Source organism: Pseudonaja textilis, chromosome 11 (genome assembly GCF_049901715.1).
Source record: "Pseudonaja textilis isolate UNSWEBS1 chromosome 11, rPseTex1.2, whole genome shotgun sequence".
In the NCBI taxonomy this organism is placed as follows: domain Eukaryota; kingdom Metazoa; phylum Chordata; class Lepidosauria; order Squamata; family Elapidae; genus Pseudonaja; species Pseudonaja textilis.
Window position 1 is genome coordinate 15,718,727 of NC_142000.1, and position 13,857 is coordinate 15,732,583.

General features: G+C 43.1%; 3 protein-coding genes across 4 annotated transcripts in view; 1 reads left to right on the forward strand and 2 right to left on the reverse strand.

The window, feature by feature from the left end:
- The window catches only part of VPS35 (VPS35 retromer complex component), a 19,256-nt gene extending 15,630 nt beyond the window's left edge, over positions 1-3,626 (reverse strand). Inside the window, exons 1-2 of the mRNA XM_087940658.1 lie at positions 3,532-3,626; positions 245-343 (exon numbers count right to left, since the gene is read on the reverse strand). Coding sequence (XP_087796784.1) covers positions 245-343; positions 3,532-3,621 — 189 coding nt within the window. The 5' untranslated portion in view covers positions 3,622-3,626. The remainder of the gene's footprint in view (positions 1-244; positions 344-3,531) is intronic.
- Positions 3,615-11,892, forward strand: ORC6 (origin recognition complex subunit 6). The gene is made up of 7 exons (XM_026713993.2): positions 3,615-4,057; positions 4,565-4,694; positions 6,746-6,909; positions 7,795-7,884; positions 9,533-9,645; positions 10,825-10,893; positions 11,243-11,892. The coding sequence occupies exons 1-7, from the start codon at positions 3,993-3,995 to the stop codon at positions 11,362-11,364; spliced, it is 753 nt and encodes a 250-aa protein (XP_026569778.1). The 5' UTR covers positions 3,615-3,992; the 3' UTR covers positions 11,365-11,892.
- Positions 11,893-12,482: 590 nt separating this feature from the next.
- Positions 12,483-13,857, reverse strand: part of MYLK3 (myosin light chain kinase 3) — a 36,294-nt gene continuing 34,919 nt past the window's right edge. For both annotated transcript variants that reach the window (XM_026714025.2, XM_026714023.2), the window contains exon 13: positions 12,483-13,125. In XM_026714025.2, coding sequence (XP_026569810.2) covers positions 13,042-13,125 — 84 coding nt within the window. In that variant the 3' untranslated portion in view covers positions 12,483-13,041. The remainder of the gene's footprint in view (positions 13,126-13,857) is intronic.

Below are 13,857 nucleotides of genomic sequence, written 5' to 3' on the forward strand. Positions count from 1 at the left end.
AACATTTTACATTTAAAAGGTTTTGAAAGCAGCACAAGTTTTTAAGTAATAGTAATTATACAATTAGCATATTTATGAAACATCAATGGATGCTTGCTGAGAAGAAAAAAACTTCTTCATTCAATGCAGCTTATGCTCAGAGAAGTACACACAAGACTACAAAACTATGGTTGCTGCTTTATCAGATTCAGAGTTAACATTGGAAGGAGAAAGAAAAGAAGAAATCAAGCCGACCAGTTCTTACCAAGCAGCGTTTCATTTGGAAAGACTGCACCTTAACAGCCTGTATGGCCTCATCCAGAAGCTTCTCTTGCTCATCTTGCGGAGACTGCTGTGTAGTTGGCTAGAAAACAAAGAAAGGAATGTTTTCTGATAAGACTATCAGGGCCAGCCTGTGCAAAAGACACCAAGGAGCCATGTAGCCCACACCATGTTCCTCACTAGTTGCATTAAAAACACAACTAACTTGTTCTGTCAGGGACACAACTGGGGAAGATACATAAAATATACTGAACATGAACAGGCCTTCAGTTTTCTCCCCGGTTTAGGAATATTAAACTGTTTTTTTTGGTTTAAAGTTGCTGTAACTTATTAATTCTGTATATTTATTACTGAATCATTAAACAGGCCTATATACCAGTTCTCATTTTAAAAATCCTAAATTTGTTCTCAACAATACTGCTTAAAACTTTATGGTCAAAGACCAGAAATTTAGTAGCAAAAATAAAGGCTGCTGCTTTGATGTTTTTAAAATCTTTATTCTGGTTGTATGCCAGTCAGAGCAGCTTTGGAGAGGAACAATATATAAATGCCAGTAAGAACAAAAAACAACACATGATTATTCTGTGTTGGAGAAGACTTCTGGGAATATCATGGACAGCCAAGAAAACAAATGAATGAATCACATAGATCAACCCAGCGTTTTCACTCAAGCACAAATGATCAGGCTCATATTATCCTCCTTTGGACACATATTATGTGAAGACCTAGCTTTTTGGAGAAGGCTGTAATGCTGGGAAAGGGGAAAGAAAAAGGATGACTAGCAGCCAGGTGGATGGATCCACTTAGAACAATGATGGGCACATCACTGGAAGACCAGATTAGAGGCAGTTCATCATGGGGAATATTGATTTATGCAGTTGTTAAGAGCTTGAAGGCACATCAATCAAATTTAATTCTAAAGCATAGGTCAGTAAGCGCTATGATCTTCACACGGATGACCATTGCAACGTCCCCGTGATCATGTGATCAAAATTTGGGCACTTGGCAACCAGGATATATTTATGATTGCAGTATCTCGGGGACATGTGATCAACATTTGTGATCTTCTCAGCCCATTTCCAACAAGCAAAGCCAATGAGGGAAGCTGGGTTTGCTTAACAATCTCAGGGCTCATTTAACAACTTCAGTGGTCTGCTTAATAACCGTAGCTAAAAAAAAAGGCCGTAAATTGGGTGCAATTGACTTAACTGCCTTGTTTAACAACAGAAATTGTGGGAAGGTCACAAAATGGGGCAAAACTCCCTTAACCAATGTCTCACTTAACCACAGAAACATCGCTCTCACTTGTGGTTGTAAGTGGAGGACTACCCATACAGGTAGTCCTCGACTTACAACATTTCATTTAGTGACTGTTCCAGGTGACAAAGGCACTGAAAAAAAGTGACTTATGACTGTTTTCTAGAGTCACAACCTTTGCAGCATCGCTACCATCAAAACTCAGAAAACGTGGCAACGGGTTCCTATTTATGACCGTTGCAACATCCCGGGGCTCACATGGCCTCTTTTTTTATGGCCTTCCAACCAGCGAAGTCGATGAGGAAGCCATATTCGCTTAGCCCACCAGGTTAGTCATTTATCCCCTGTGGTGATTCCCTTAACAACTGTGGGCAAGGTGGTCGCAAAAATGGGGGAAACCTCCCTTAACCAACGTCTTGATGAGTGACAGAATCTTTGGGGCTCCATTGTGGTCGGCCCGTATTTGCATATGCCAATAGAGGCAGAGCCTCACGACCAGGAGATTGTGAGTTCGATCCTAGGTAGAGGCGGATATTTCTCTCTCCGGGCACACTGAGAATATGTCTGCTGAACAAAACTCCTCATTGGCGACAGGAAGGGCATCCGGCCATTCAACACTCAACTCCATTCAGTTCCCCAAACTCCACCCCGCAAGGGATTATGGGGTCGTTAAATGAAGATGGAGGTGGGACTTGTGGACCCTCCTTACAACGATCAACTCATAATGACCTCAGCCTAAGTGACAAATTGGCGATCTTGCAAAGTTTAGAAAGGCAGAAGCCAAGTTAGAAAGGACACTGGGACAGAATCAGCATTTGGGGTGAACGGAGAAGGATCCAATCCCCCTTGGTAGTTTACTCCTCGAAACTCAAGAACTGAAAGAACTAGTAGGAACAAACTCGCTAAGCGACAGAAACGTGGGGGCTCCATTGTGGTCTGCCTGTATTTGCACATCCCAGTAGAGGTAGAGCCTCACAATCAGGAGGCCGTGAGTTCGATCCTAGGTAGAGGGCCAATTTCTCTCTCTCTCTCTCTCTCTCTCTCTCTCTCTGGGCACAATGAGAATATGTCTGCTGAACAAAACTCCTCATTGGCGACAGGAAAGGCACCCGGCCATTCAAACACTCAGCTCCATTCAGTTGCCCAGACTCCACCCCGACGCAAGGGATTATGGGGTCATTAAAAGGAGATGATGAGTAAGTAGTCCAGCTTTTACCTTCACTCATGGATAGGTAAAAAGGTTCGCCTTATCACAACCCCTTATATTACATTGTCATCTAGGGAGATAAAGGTTTCCTTACAAGAGGGCTCAGTTGTGGTCGTAAGTCGAGGACTCTCTCTCTCTCTCTCTCTCTCTCTCTCTCTCTCTCTCTTCACACACACACAAACACACACACAAGACCAGATCCTTTTGCTCCCCACACCAAAGAAGGGATCCACCCAACATAATATCTCCTTAAAACCCCCTCACCCCCCCCCCCTCACAGAAACCCCTATAAAAGACACCTCCCCCCACAAGGGCCTCTGCCCAGCCTTGTTATTCCCCCTCAGCCGGGGCCCAGCCAGGCCCCACCATCCATCCATCCACGCCATCCTCCCCGTTCCCCAATTTTACACACGCGTGTAGGCTCTCCGCACGTGCACGTGACTCGGCTTTCCTTCCGTCTGTCAGGAAATCCCGGCCCGGCCCTTCCCCATCCCTGCTGGGCTGAGGAAGGATGGGAGCCGTAAGTCCCACCCGTCTATAGAGGCGTGGGGGGGTGCGGGGTGGAGAGAGAGTGGAATGGCCTCCCGTGCGGCGTTAAGGGAGCCGTTCCTGAGGGGAAATTTTCTCCCTCTCACGAGGAGCCGCACCGGGCAGGCCCGTCAGCCTTCCCCGCTCGGGAGGCGAGGCGCCCGACTCCCCCATCCTATCCCGGTCGGACAAAGGGGGCTTTTTCTTGCCGAGAGAAGCCTGACAACCCCCCACCACCACACACACCCACCGGTCGCTCCCCTTCTTCCCCCACTCACCATGGTGGCACCTCCTTCGCCCGGCCTCACCGCCCGCACGCCCTGCGCCTCGGTTTTTTTTTTCCCCTCCACCTTCCCCCTCAGAGTCATGTGATTGCCCCAAGCGCCCTCCCCTCTTCCTTCCTAGGCGCGCCTCCGACTGCCACTCTTCCCTCTCGCCTTCCCCATTGGTTCGGCGGACAGCGGAACGGCTTGAGGTGTTTGGGCGCGACGGGCCAATCGGAAGCCAAGCCCTGCTTCCCTTTTTTTTTGGACTTCGAGTCCTCCTCCTCCTCCTCCTCCTCCTTCTCCTCCCTCCCCCGCCCTTCCTTTTTTTGCGCGCGCGCGTCATAGAAAAAGGAAAGTGGGTGGGGCGAGAACGACGTTCGAAAGGGGCGTGGCCAAGGGAGGGGTTCTTTGAATGGAGCTTCCGCCAGCGCGGGAAAAAAAAAAAAGGGGGACAGAGAGAACGGCCGGGGAGGATGGAGCGGGAGGTGCTGCAGCGCTGGGCGGCCCAGTTGGGGGTCTCCACGCCCGGAGTTATCAGGTGAACAGGGGGTGGGGGGCCGGATGAGGAGGGGTTACAATTGGGTGCAGCTGGACCTTAATCTTCCCTCCCCCCCCCCCCCCGCTCCAGGAGTAGCCCCATTTATTTATTTAATATGTTGCTGGCCGGGGATGATGGGTCCTGTAATCCATCGCCCCTGGAAGGCTTTGCATATGGGGGGGAGAGGTTTGTAATGCGCCCTTTAACTTCACCTCTGGTGGTCCCAGCACGACCTTTTTGAAAGATAATCAGAGTTGGAAGGGACCTCAGAGGTCATCTAGTCCAACACCCCCCCTAGCCGAAGCTGGAGACCCTACACCTTTGGGACAACCATGGCCTGGATGACTGAGAATCCCTACAGGCTTCTATGTAGGGAGGATTAACTAATTGCAAAATATCAAGTGTAATATTAATTTCACAGCTGTGAAGGTAAGAGCTAGGACGTTAATGTCATCTCTTCTGTTGCCTTTCATACTGATGAGTAGCCTTTTTTTTGTGGTTCTGCAGAAAAGCCGAGGAATACCTCCGACTTTCTCACGTTAAGTGTGCCCCCCTGCTAGCCCAGATGAGCCCCACAAGCAGTGCGGTGATCTGCCTGGACTTGGCTGCTACCTTCACAAGGAATCCAGTGGACAAAGTAAAATACCTCTTTATTCTCTTGCCATTTCCTTTTCAAATGTTTTCCTTTGCCTTGCTACACGTTCCTCTCTATTCACGACCGTAACTGAGCCCATATTTTTTCTGTTTTTGTTCAAAATATTGCAGCATAAATTCAGTGCCAGAAAAGTAAACACAGATGGCTGAGGCCTATTGTAAAATTGACTTTATCTGTTTATAAAGAAGTTAAATAACTTCTTTATAAACAGATAAAGTCAATTTTACAATACCAGTTGTAGATTTCTCCAACATGGAGCAAACCCTAACAGAAGTAGACATGTTACGGGTTCGAGCAGAACACCAACTCGGGAGCTCAGAAGCAGACCTTGCCTGCTGAACAAGACACACAGCAGAGGAGAGGAGTTTCATTTTCAATAGACAGACTCAGGGCTCAACATAGCTGCAGAGCTTAATATAGAGCCATGCCTAGGCTACTTCTAGTTTCAGTTTCCAAACAGTCCTCATTGGCTGACTTAGTTGCTATGCCTATTCATTGGCTGACCTTGTTACCGTGCTCTGTTTCAGTTCATGAATATACTCTTGACAGTTTTAAAGACAGTTGTTCAGTGAGTGTTGTCCCGTTTTTTATGACCTTTCGTTGCCCCAGTTGTTAAGTGAATCATTGCAGTTGTTCAGTTAGTTACTGGGTGGTTTAGTCAATCTGGCTTCCCTGTTGACTTTTGTTGTTGGAACAACACAAAAAGGGATCGGGTGTCCCTGGGACACTTAACTGTTATAAGTGCATGCCAGTTGCCAAGCACCCCAATTTTGATCACATGACCATGGGAATCCTGCAGTGGTTTGTAAGTGTGAAAAACTTTTTTCAATGCGGTGGTAACTTTGATCGAACACGAAATAAATGGTGCTAAGTCAAAGGCTACCTGTATTTTTATGCCGAATTCTTGAGAATTAGACAGTAGCATTTCCCTAGAAGTTTTAACTGCTAGTACATAGGATAGGAATAACATGCTGTTTTGGGGTTGGTGCTAGGAATCTCTCACATTGGAATAGAATAGAATTAGATTAGATTAGATTAGATTAGAATAGAATAGAATAGAATAGAATAGAATAGAATAGAATAGAATAGAATAGAATAGAATAGAATAGAATAGAATAGAATAGAATCTTTTATTGGCCAAGTATGATTGGACACACAAGGAATTTGTCTTGGTGCAAATGCTCTCTGTACATAAAATATTTTTTTTTTTGTTAAGGGTCAAGAATCATAAAGTACAACAATAATAGTCATAGGGGACAATAATTTAGTTTTGGGGGTTTGGGAAAACAGGAGATGCTGTAGCCTTGTATGCAAAGAAAGCGATATATGTGGGGTTTGTTTGATATTGTATCCCATTCGCTATCGGACAAAAGTTGCAGGAACTTTTACCCTCCCTGACCCAAGAGTTTACTAGACAGGGCTATCATTTTATCAATTTATCAGAACCTTTGGGAGGCCACCAGCCTTTTAAACCTAATTTAATAAAAATCAGACTGCCCACAGTCCTGTTCATAAATATAAACAGGCCGGAGTACCAATAAGGACAAAAATGGTTTGATGCCCATAGGTAAAGTTTCCCCTCGCACATACGTGCTAGTCGTTTCCGGCTCTAGGGGTTGGTGCTCATCTCCATTACAAAGCCAAAGAAAAGCCAGCGATGTCCGAAGACGTCTCTGTGGTCATGTGGCCGGCATGACTAAATGCTCGAAGGCGCACGGAACGCTGTTCCCTTCCCACCAAAGGGGTCCCTATTTTTTCTACTGGCATTTTTACCTGCTTTCGAACTGCTAGGTTGGCAGAAGCTGGGACAAGTCACGGGAGCTCCTTCCCTGACAGGGCGCTAGGGATTCGAACCGCCGAACTACCGACCTTTCTGATCGACAAGCTCAGCGTCTTAGCCGCTGTGTCCGTTTCGATACCCATAAGCAGTATTGAATAACCTTTTGTTAAATGGTGGCACGTGAATGTCTAGTATAGGTTTGGGAGAGAGAGAAAAAAACCTTTATTGTTTCGTTGTTGTTTTTCCTTTAAAGAGTTATTTTGTGAAGCTCTCTGGCTTGAACAGAGCCACTTACCAGCGCTACCTGAGATCCTTTGAAAGCCTGCTTGCTCTGCAATCCAACTTGGGCATCAGAGAGGTGGCCATTCAGTTCTCCTGTTTGGATGCTGCAAACCTGGCCTCCAAAATCCTGCAGAGGTAGGAAAGTATCATTTCTGCTTCTGGTTGAAAAAAAATATATATTATTGGAATATGCCTGTTGCTGTTTCTCCAAAACCCTCAGGCCGGAGTTTCTCAACCTTAGCCACTTTTAAGATGTTTTACAGAATATATTTGACTAAATCCTTCCTCGTCTTTGGTGCAAACAAGATCGGGAACAGCTCTTTGGCTGTTTTTCGGGCTGTTTAGAAGCTGGTTTTGGGGTGGGGCTGGTTTTAGGCGGTTTTCAGACCATTTTCCGTTGCCTGCGAAGACCAGCCGGCCAGTGCACACATCGGAGGTGGTATTCGGCAGGTTCTGGAGAACCGATAGCAGAAATTTTGAGTAGTTCGGAGAACCGGCAAATCCCACCTTTGACTGGCCCTGCCCCCATCTCTTCTCTGCCTCCCAAGTCCCAGCTTCTTTGGTTGCCCTGCACAGGAGAACCGAGCTGGAAAGCAGGTTAGTGGGGTGAGGAGGGAAGGGGGATTTTGCAATATCCCCCCCCCCCGCCATGCCCACCAAGCCACACCCACAGAACCGGAAGTACAAAAATTTGAATCCCACCGCTGATGCACATGCGCACCGGAAGCCGGAAAAGCAGCTGGCGACAGCACACGTACCCACAAAAAGGGCTCTGCCAAGCGTGCCATAGGTTTGCCATCATGGATCTAAACTGTAATATTAAAAATATGAAGCTGCTTGGATAGTTTGTTCCATCTGCCGTATCTAAAATTAGGAAAGAATAAGCAACAATCATTAAAAGGATTTTCCTGAATATTTTAATGGTGTAAGAGTTTACACGTAGCAAGTTTTCATCGCTAAAGATGAATCTCAGATTGAATTCAGATTTTGGGGACTTCAGTGACCGGTTTTCCCTTTCAGGTACGAATCCAGCCTGCCAGAAGTTCAAAAAGTGGCTCTCGATTTGTCGAAACCCTTGTTCACCACCGTGGCCTTGTTTACTGCTTGCAAGTAAGATTGGAGGAAATTACCCATTAATTTCCCTTGGGTTGATTGTAGGGTGGGAAGGGTTGACATTTGCAGTTGGAAGAAAATTGTTTATATTCCAGATTCTTGATTTATGGTGTGTTCCACAGAGAGGGAATGAACAGATTGCGATGAAGATCAAGGACAAATTATGGAACCTGATAAGACTATTGTTGCCATGAATCAATTTTCTTCTAAAAAAAAATATACTGTAGGAAATGACCAGGCTGAAACCCGAGGGAGGGGTTAAACGTGTCATAAGTCACGAGTCCCTGCGCACCCACAAGAGATCTAAGTCCAGTCCACCTTGGATGCCTTTCTTATCTCCTGCTTATTTCCCTCGACTGCTAGTTGTCCAGATTCTTGTAGACAGCTTCAGCTCGCCATAAAATCTTTATACTCACTTGAACTGCCTGAATCTCCTCATTTCCCCAGCACTTGACACATACCAGTTAAGAGGATACTTCTCATGGTCTCTGATTTTGATGCCATTGCTGAAAGATAACTACCCTATTTTTTTAATATTTAAAAAACTTTATTAAACAAATTCTACAATTAAAAAACAATAAAAACGTATTTCCACTCATTGCAGCATATTTGTAGTAATGTTCACTCACAGACATATTCTTAAGTATATAGAATATTACTAAATATTATTACAATTATTTTACATTTGATTTGTTATATTTTCACATATTTATGTACTTATTTACATATTTATACATAAGTATGCATAGTTGTGCCTATTCATACCAAATTATTTCATCACACCGTAACTTGTCATTTCATCTCTCTATTTTGTGTCTCCCTTGCAGCTAATTATATCATAAAAATGCCAAATTTCGTAGTGCTCTGTTTCTTCTCTCTCCTTCATTTCCATTGAAAGCCTATTTATTTCTGCACACTCTAAAGCCTTTTTTTAATCACTGTAATTAATTTAGAAGCAAAACGCATGAGAACCGTGGAATTGAGTTAGTGGTACTCTGTAATGTTCAAATAGTCCACTGAAAATGTCTTGAAGACGGTAGGTTTGAAACAGTCCAGATTATAGGATTTCGGTTCTCTTGTCCAGCCAAAGAGTCGATTAACATGATTGATGGGGATTGTAGTGTTGCTGTAGCACTCCTGAGATGTTTGGTCCTGCTGAGGTCTTTCCACAGGGAGGAGCCCTTCCCCAAATATCACATCCCAGGAATAGTTAGGGAGGCAATGGAAGGGGTCAGGTATGTTTTGAACATGTGGTTGGTTTTAAAATACTTTCTGTGTATTGTATTTAGTTTTAAACTATAAGGATTGTCGATTCATGGTCTGCTCTTGTTTGACGGAAAAGCAGACTCTTGAGAAAAAAAAGTAGAACATTCATAGAACAATGCAAAAAAAAAAAACCCAACGATTAAAAAATACCTTAAATCTTTTAAAAATGTATAACAGACATGCTTTTCACAAGAAGCATCTCTAGCTGTTTTTTTTTTTAAATGTTTGCTTGCTTTAGTGATGAGATGCTGATGGGATGTAAATTCGAACTGGGAGCTTCTAATTGAGAGATTTGATAGCAGCAGCAACTGTTTACGGTGTAAGTTTAAATCGTTGGGCAAAGAAGGTCTTTTCACGAATCCAATCTTTCTTATTGCAGATCCTTGAAACTTAAAGTGGATAAAACCAAAATGGTGACCGTATCAGGGGTGAAGAAAACCATATTTGACCGGCTCCACACCCAGTTAGAGAAGATTAGCCAACAAATCAACCGTATGATTTTCTTTATGCTTTTTTGTCTTGTTTTCGCTTCTTGCAACTTGTTTTTTTTTTAAAAAAAATCACCTCCACATTTTTTTGTAAGCCTTTTATTGGAAAACTAAAGGTGAAGTGCCTGAATACAGCTGGTCCCCGCCCTGTGATCCAAATTGAGCCCAAAATGTCTGTTGTTCGCTGAGACTGTTGTTAAGTGAGTTTTGTCCCTGTTTTTGTAACCTTTCTTGCCAGTCTTAATTATTTTGAGGTGTTTCTTCATCTTTCCAATATTGTACAAAGATAGTCCTCGCTGCTGTTAAAACATGTAATGCTAAATTCATACTTCTCTTATCGAGTTTTTCTGATATCATCTCCAGTAAAAAAACGGTTCAGGTTTAAAATCTACGTGTTTCCCTATTATCTTTTCTAGCCAGCTATGTATTTTAAGTGAATCTGGATTCCCCATTGACTTTGCTTGTCAGGAGGTCCCAAAAGGGGATATGACCTTGGGATACAGCAACGGTCATAAGTATGAGTCAGTTGCCAAGCATCAGAATTTGGTTCATGTGGCCACAGAGATGCTGCAATGGCCGTCAGTGTGAAAAGCAATCCTAAGCCACTTTTTTTCAGGTCTGTAGTGACTCCAATCGGTCACTAAACGAGTGATTGTACATCAAGGATGACGTATATCAAGCTAAAAATATCAAGCTAAGCTAGGAAGCTTTTCATAGCGGGGTGGGGGCAAACATAGCTACTGCAATTTGTAAAGCCATGGCTTATTAGAAGTGTGACCAAATTCAATGGTAGCTTACTAGCAAACCTTGTTTGAACACGTGAGAACTCAACAGTTTGTTTGACTCAAAGCTGTTCCTCCAGAGTTTGAATCAACTATTTATGGCTAGTTTCAGTTGTAGACAGAAAGAGCAAATACCTGGATAAGTGACTTTGTGCCAGTCCCTCTTTGTCATCCCAACTCACCTCATAAGATCACTGTGAGGAAAATAGGTGGCACCTATTATTAGGTAGGCTCACCACCTTAAGTTGACAACATTCTGGACTTGGGTTGTCCTGTTTCCTACAAAGTACAACCAGTTTCTTCATTCAGTTTATTTCTTGTGGCTTATTCAACTGAATGTAGCCATTGTTGTGCATTCAAATGTTGCCCAAACTTGATAATAATTTCTTCTTCTTTTCAAGGAGAAGGTGATTCATTGAAGTTTGAAGAACCTCAAAAGTCCTTCCTTGAAGATCTTGCAAAGGAAGAAGGTAAGATAGACCTATTTATGGGCAGGTTCCTCAGCTAGGAAACATCCTTATCCTACTGCCCTCAAATAATTCACAGCTTTTATAGCCCAAACACGGCATTCCATCCTGGTTTGGAATTCTATAAACCAAACTCCAGAATTGCAGAAGTCTCATAACAACCAAGGTGGCTGAATGCCCAAGTTGTTCATCTGAATCTATTCCAAAACGCATATTTAAATGCCAGCTAGAAGTTCCACAAGCGATTTCTTAACAAGCAAGAGGGCTTCACTAATTCTGATGACCTAGAAAACTGATTCTTCGAACTGTGTGTTTGTGCACAGACAAATATATCTTATTTTTTCCTCATTAGTTCTGGAAGCAAAAGTCTCTCGCAAGCATCCAAGAAGTGAAATTGAGCCTAAAGAAGATTATGAAGAATGGAAACGAAGAATCTTAGAAAATGCTGCAAAATCACAAAGAAACAGTGTGTGAGTGGAGTTGTTTCTCCAGTGAATGCAGATGTCAGTCTAGTTGGTTCGCCATTGTCAGGCTGGAGAACTAGTCTGTTGGGAGAAAAATAAACCTGAATAAAACTTGAATTCCTTGAACAGGCCGCCATGAAGCCTAGATAGACCTGCTTTTAAATGAGTTTAGCTCATTGATACTTCAGCAAAATGTGAGTTTTGTTTTTTGCATTGATACAACTGTAGTTCAGATAATTTCATGATTTGGCTCTGGTTTTGGGCAGCAAGATAGTTCCATGTCAGTTATAGCACACACTTAATGCAGCAGTAACTCTTCTGTAAGAGGCATGGATTAAGAATATATGTTAATGCAAGATGCCTGGCTTTTGTCTTCCCTTGTGTAACTAGTGGGAATCACAAAATCATACAGAATAATTAATGTCCCATTAACTCTTTTTAAGATTGGTCCTCTCAGCTTTGATTATTTAATTTTTTTTAACGATGACTTGTGTTAATTCCTCTCTGGCAGCCTCAATAAAGTTTTATTTGTGCTATAGTCTTCTGTTTTGGGGTTTCACTCTAAATCCAGATAACAGCTTCTGAATTATAGCTTTGTCACCTCCGTAATGATGCCCTAATCATAAATGAGCAGAGCAACGAATTGGTTAATCATTTAAGTAGGACTGGCTGGGGAATTCTGGGAGTCGAAGTCCACATCTTAAAAAGGCCACGGTTGAGAAATATGGATTGAGAGGGTGAAAGAAAAATGACCATGGCAGCAGGACCTCAAACTGAATTTAAGACAAAAGATGCTCAGTATCTCAGTGCGCCTTAAATTGTCCACCTGGATCCAAGCATTTCCAAATCAAGTTGCAAGGATCTGACTTGAATGTTTGAATCAATTCAGAAATTCAGCTCCAAGGAATATTTCTGTGACTGAGGATTTTAACAGTTTTAAATTCTGTTCTTAATCTTTCCCCCACTTACATTGTCAGCAAATTAAGTTATTTTTAATTTTTATCTCCCCATTTCCCACCAAACCCCAAGCTGATATCTTGATGTCCAAAACAGTGGCAAATAATTATACAGATCATCATTTAAGAAAAAAAAAAGTTTAGGAAAGTTAAGCAAAAGAGAAGCCATAAGTGAGTGTATAAAAGGTAACTAATTTTATTTACTTTTCACATTTCTGCCCAGCTTAACTCCCTCCAAAGAGGGACTCTAATCACAATACAATGTCTTGGCAAGTGTTCTTAAAGCTATTGATCACTACCCAAAGTTCTACTTTAAAAGCAAAAATACTGAATTCAGAAAATAACTACCACAATCTCTGCAGAAGCTACATTTTCTGCTTGAAGAAGTTCAACCTTCCAATCATGGCTTGACATTCTCGAAACCCTAACCTCCTTAAAAAGAAGACAACCAGTCCCCAGCAGAAAAAGCCATTCCTAACCATTAAAATGTGCAATTACGGAAATGAAAGTCTAAGAGGTATCATTCAAACTGTTTTCTTCCTCTTGCAAGCAATAGGTTGTAAGACAACCCATTCAGTCAGACTTCTCTGGTGTAGGGAAGTCCCAAGGTGTCTTCTTGGGCTTGAAGGCTCCTAAAAGCAGACGACTGGCTGTAACAATTGAGGAAGAGGAGGAAAGGAAACGTGAAACTGGTGGAAATGGATGGGTCCCTAAAAAAATATCACCCAATCTCAGTTTTCTTCAGCAGTTGGAGACTCAGCAGGGTTAGGGAATCTTCTCAATCTGTTGGCAGCTGTGACCACATGGAAGTGCTTCTGTAAAAGAAACAAAAAAAAACCATGTTGGAAAACCAAGACTCTTGCAAGATTCCTCCAGGGTTGGATTGTACCTTCACCAGAACGGATTTCATCGTTGTTCTGACCCACGCCCTTTCCCAACAAATCAAACACAACCCAAAAGGAACAGAAACCTTGTAGTGCTTTTACAAAATAATTAGCTGGGATAAACACAAGCCTTGCCAGACTGTGCGAGACTTGCCAAAAGATCACAGACGACAAATAATTTGCAAAATAAGAATCAAACTCAGGATACTGGAATGTCCACGAGGCAGGAGTTTCAAAACGACTTTGCCTTCTGCAAAGAATGTTCATTTCACAGCTGGCTTTTATCTTTTTGAAGGAGGGGCCATTATCTTGCAACCTTACTCCCAAGTCGCCCGTGCTGTTACAGCTGCTCTTTCCTACGAGAAATCCTGCATGCACGCACACTTAGCACAGGCTCCTCGGGAACCTCCTCATTGGTGCTGCCAGCCCCCACAATCTCTGGAGGCAGCAGTCTATCCCTAATGGTCCTGGCTCCTCATCTGAGTCCTCGCTCTCCTCAGCCGTCCGCACCTGCTACTGGCTAACCACAACAATCATACAGACTTTTGAGATCTCTGCCCATATGGTTTTGTTTTTACATAATATTACCTAAGACTTTATACCAGTTGTCTACTCATCATATTCAGTATCTATGGAGACTCTCAGTCCTTCAGGTCATGGTTG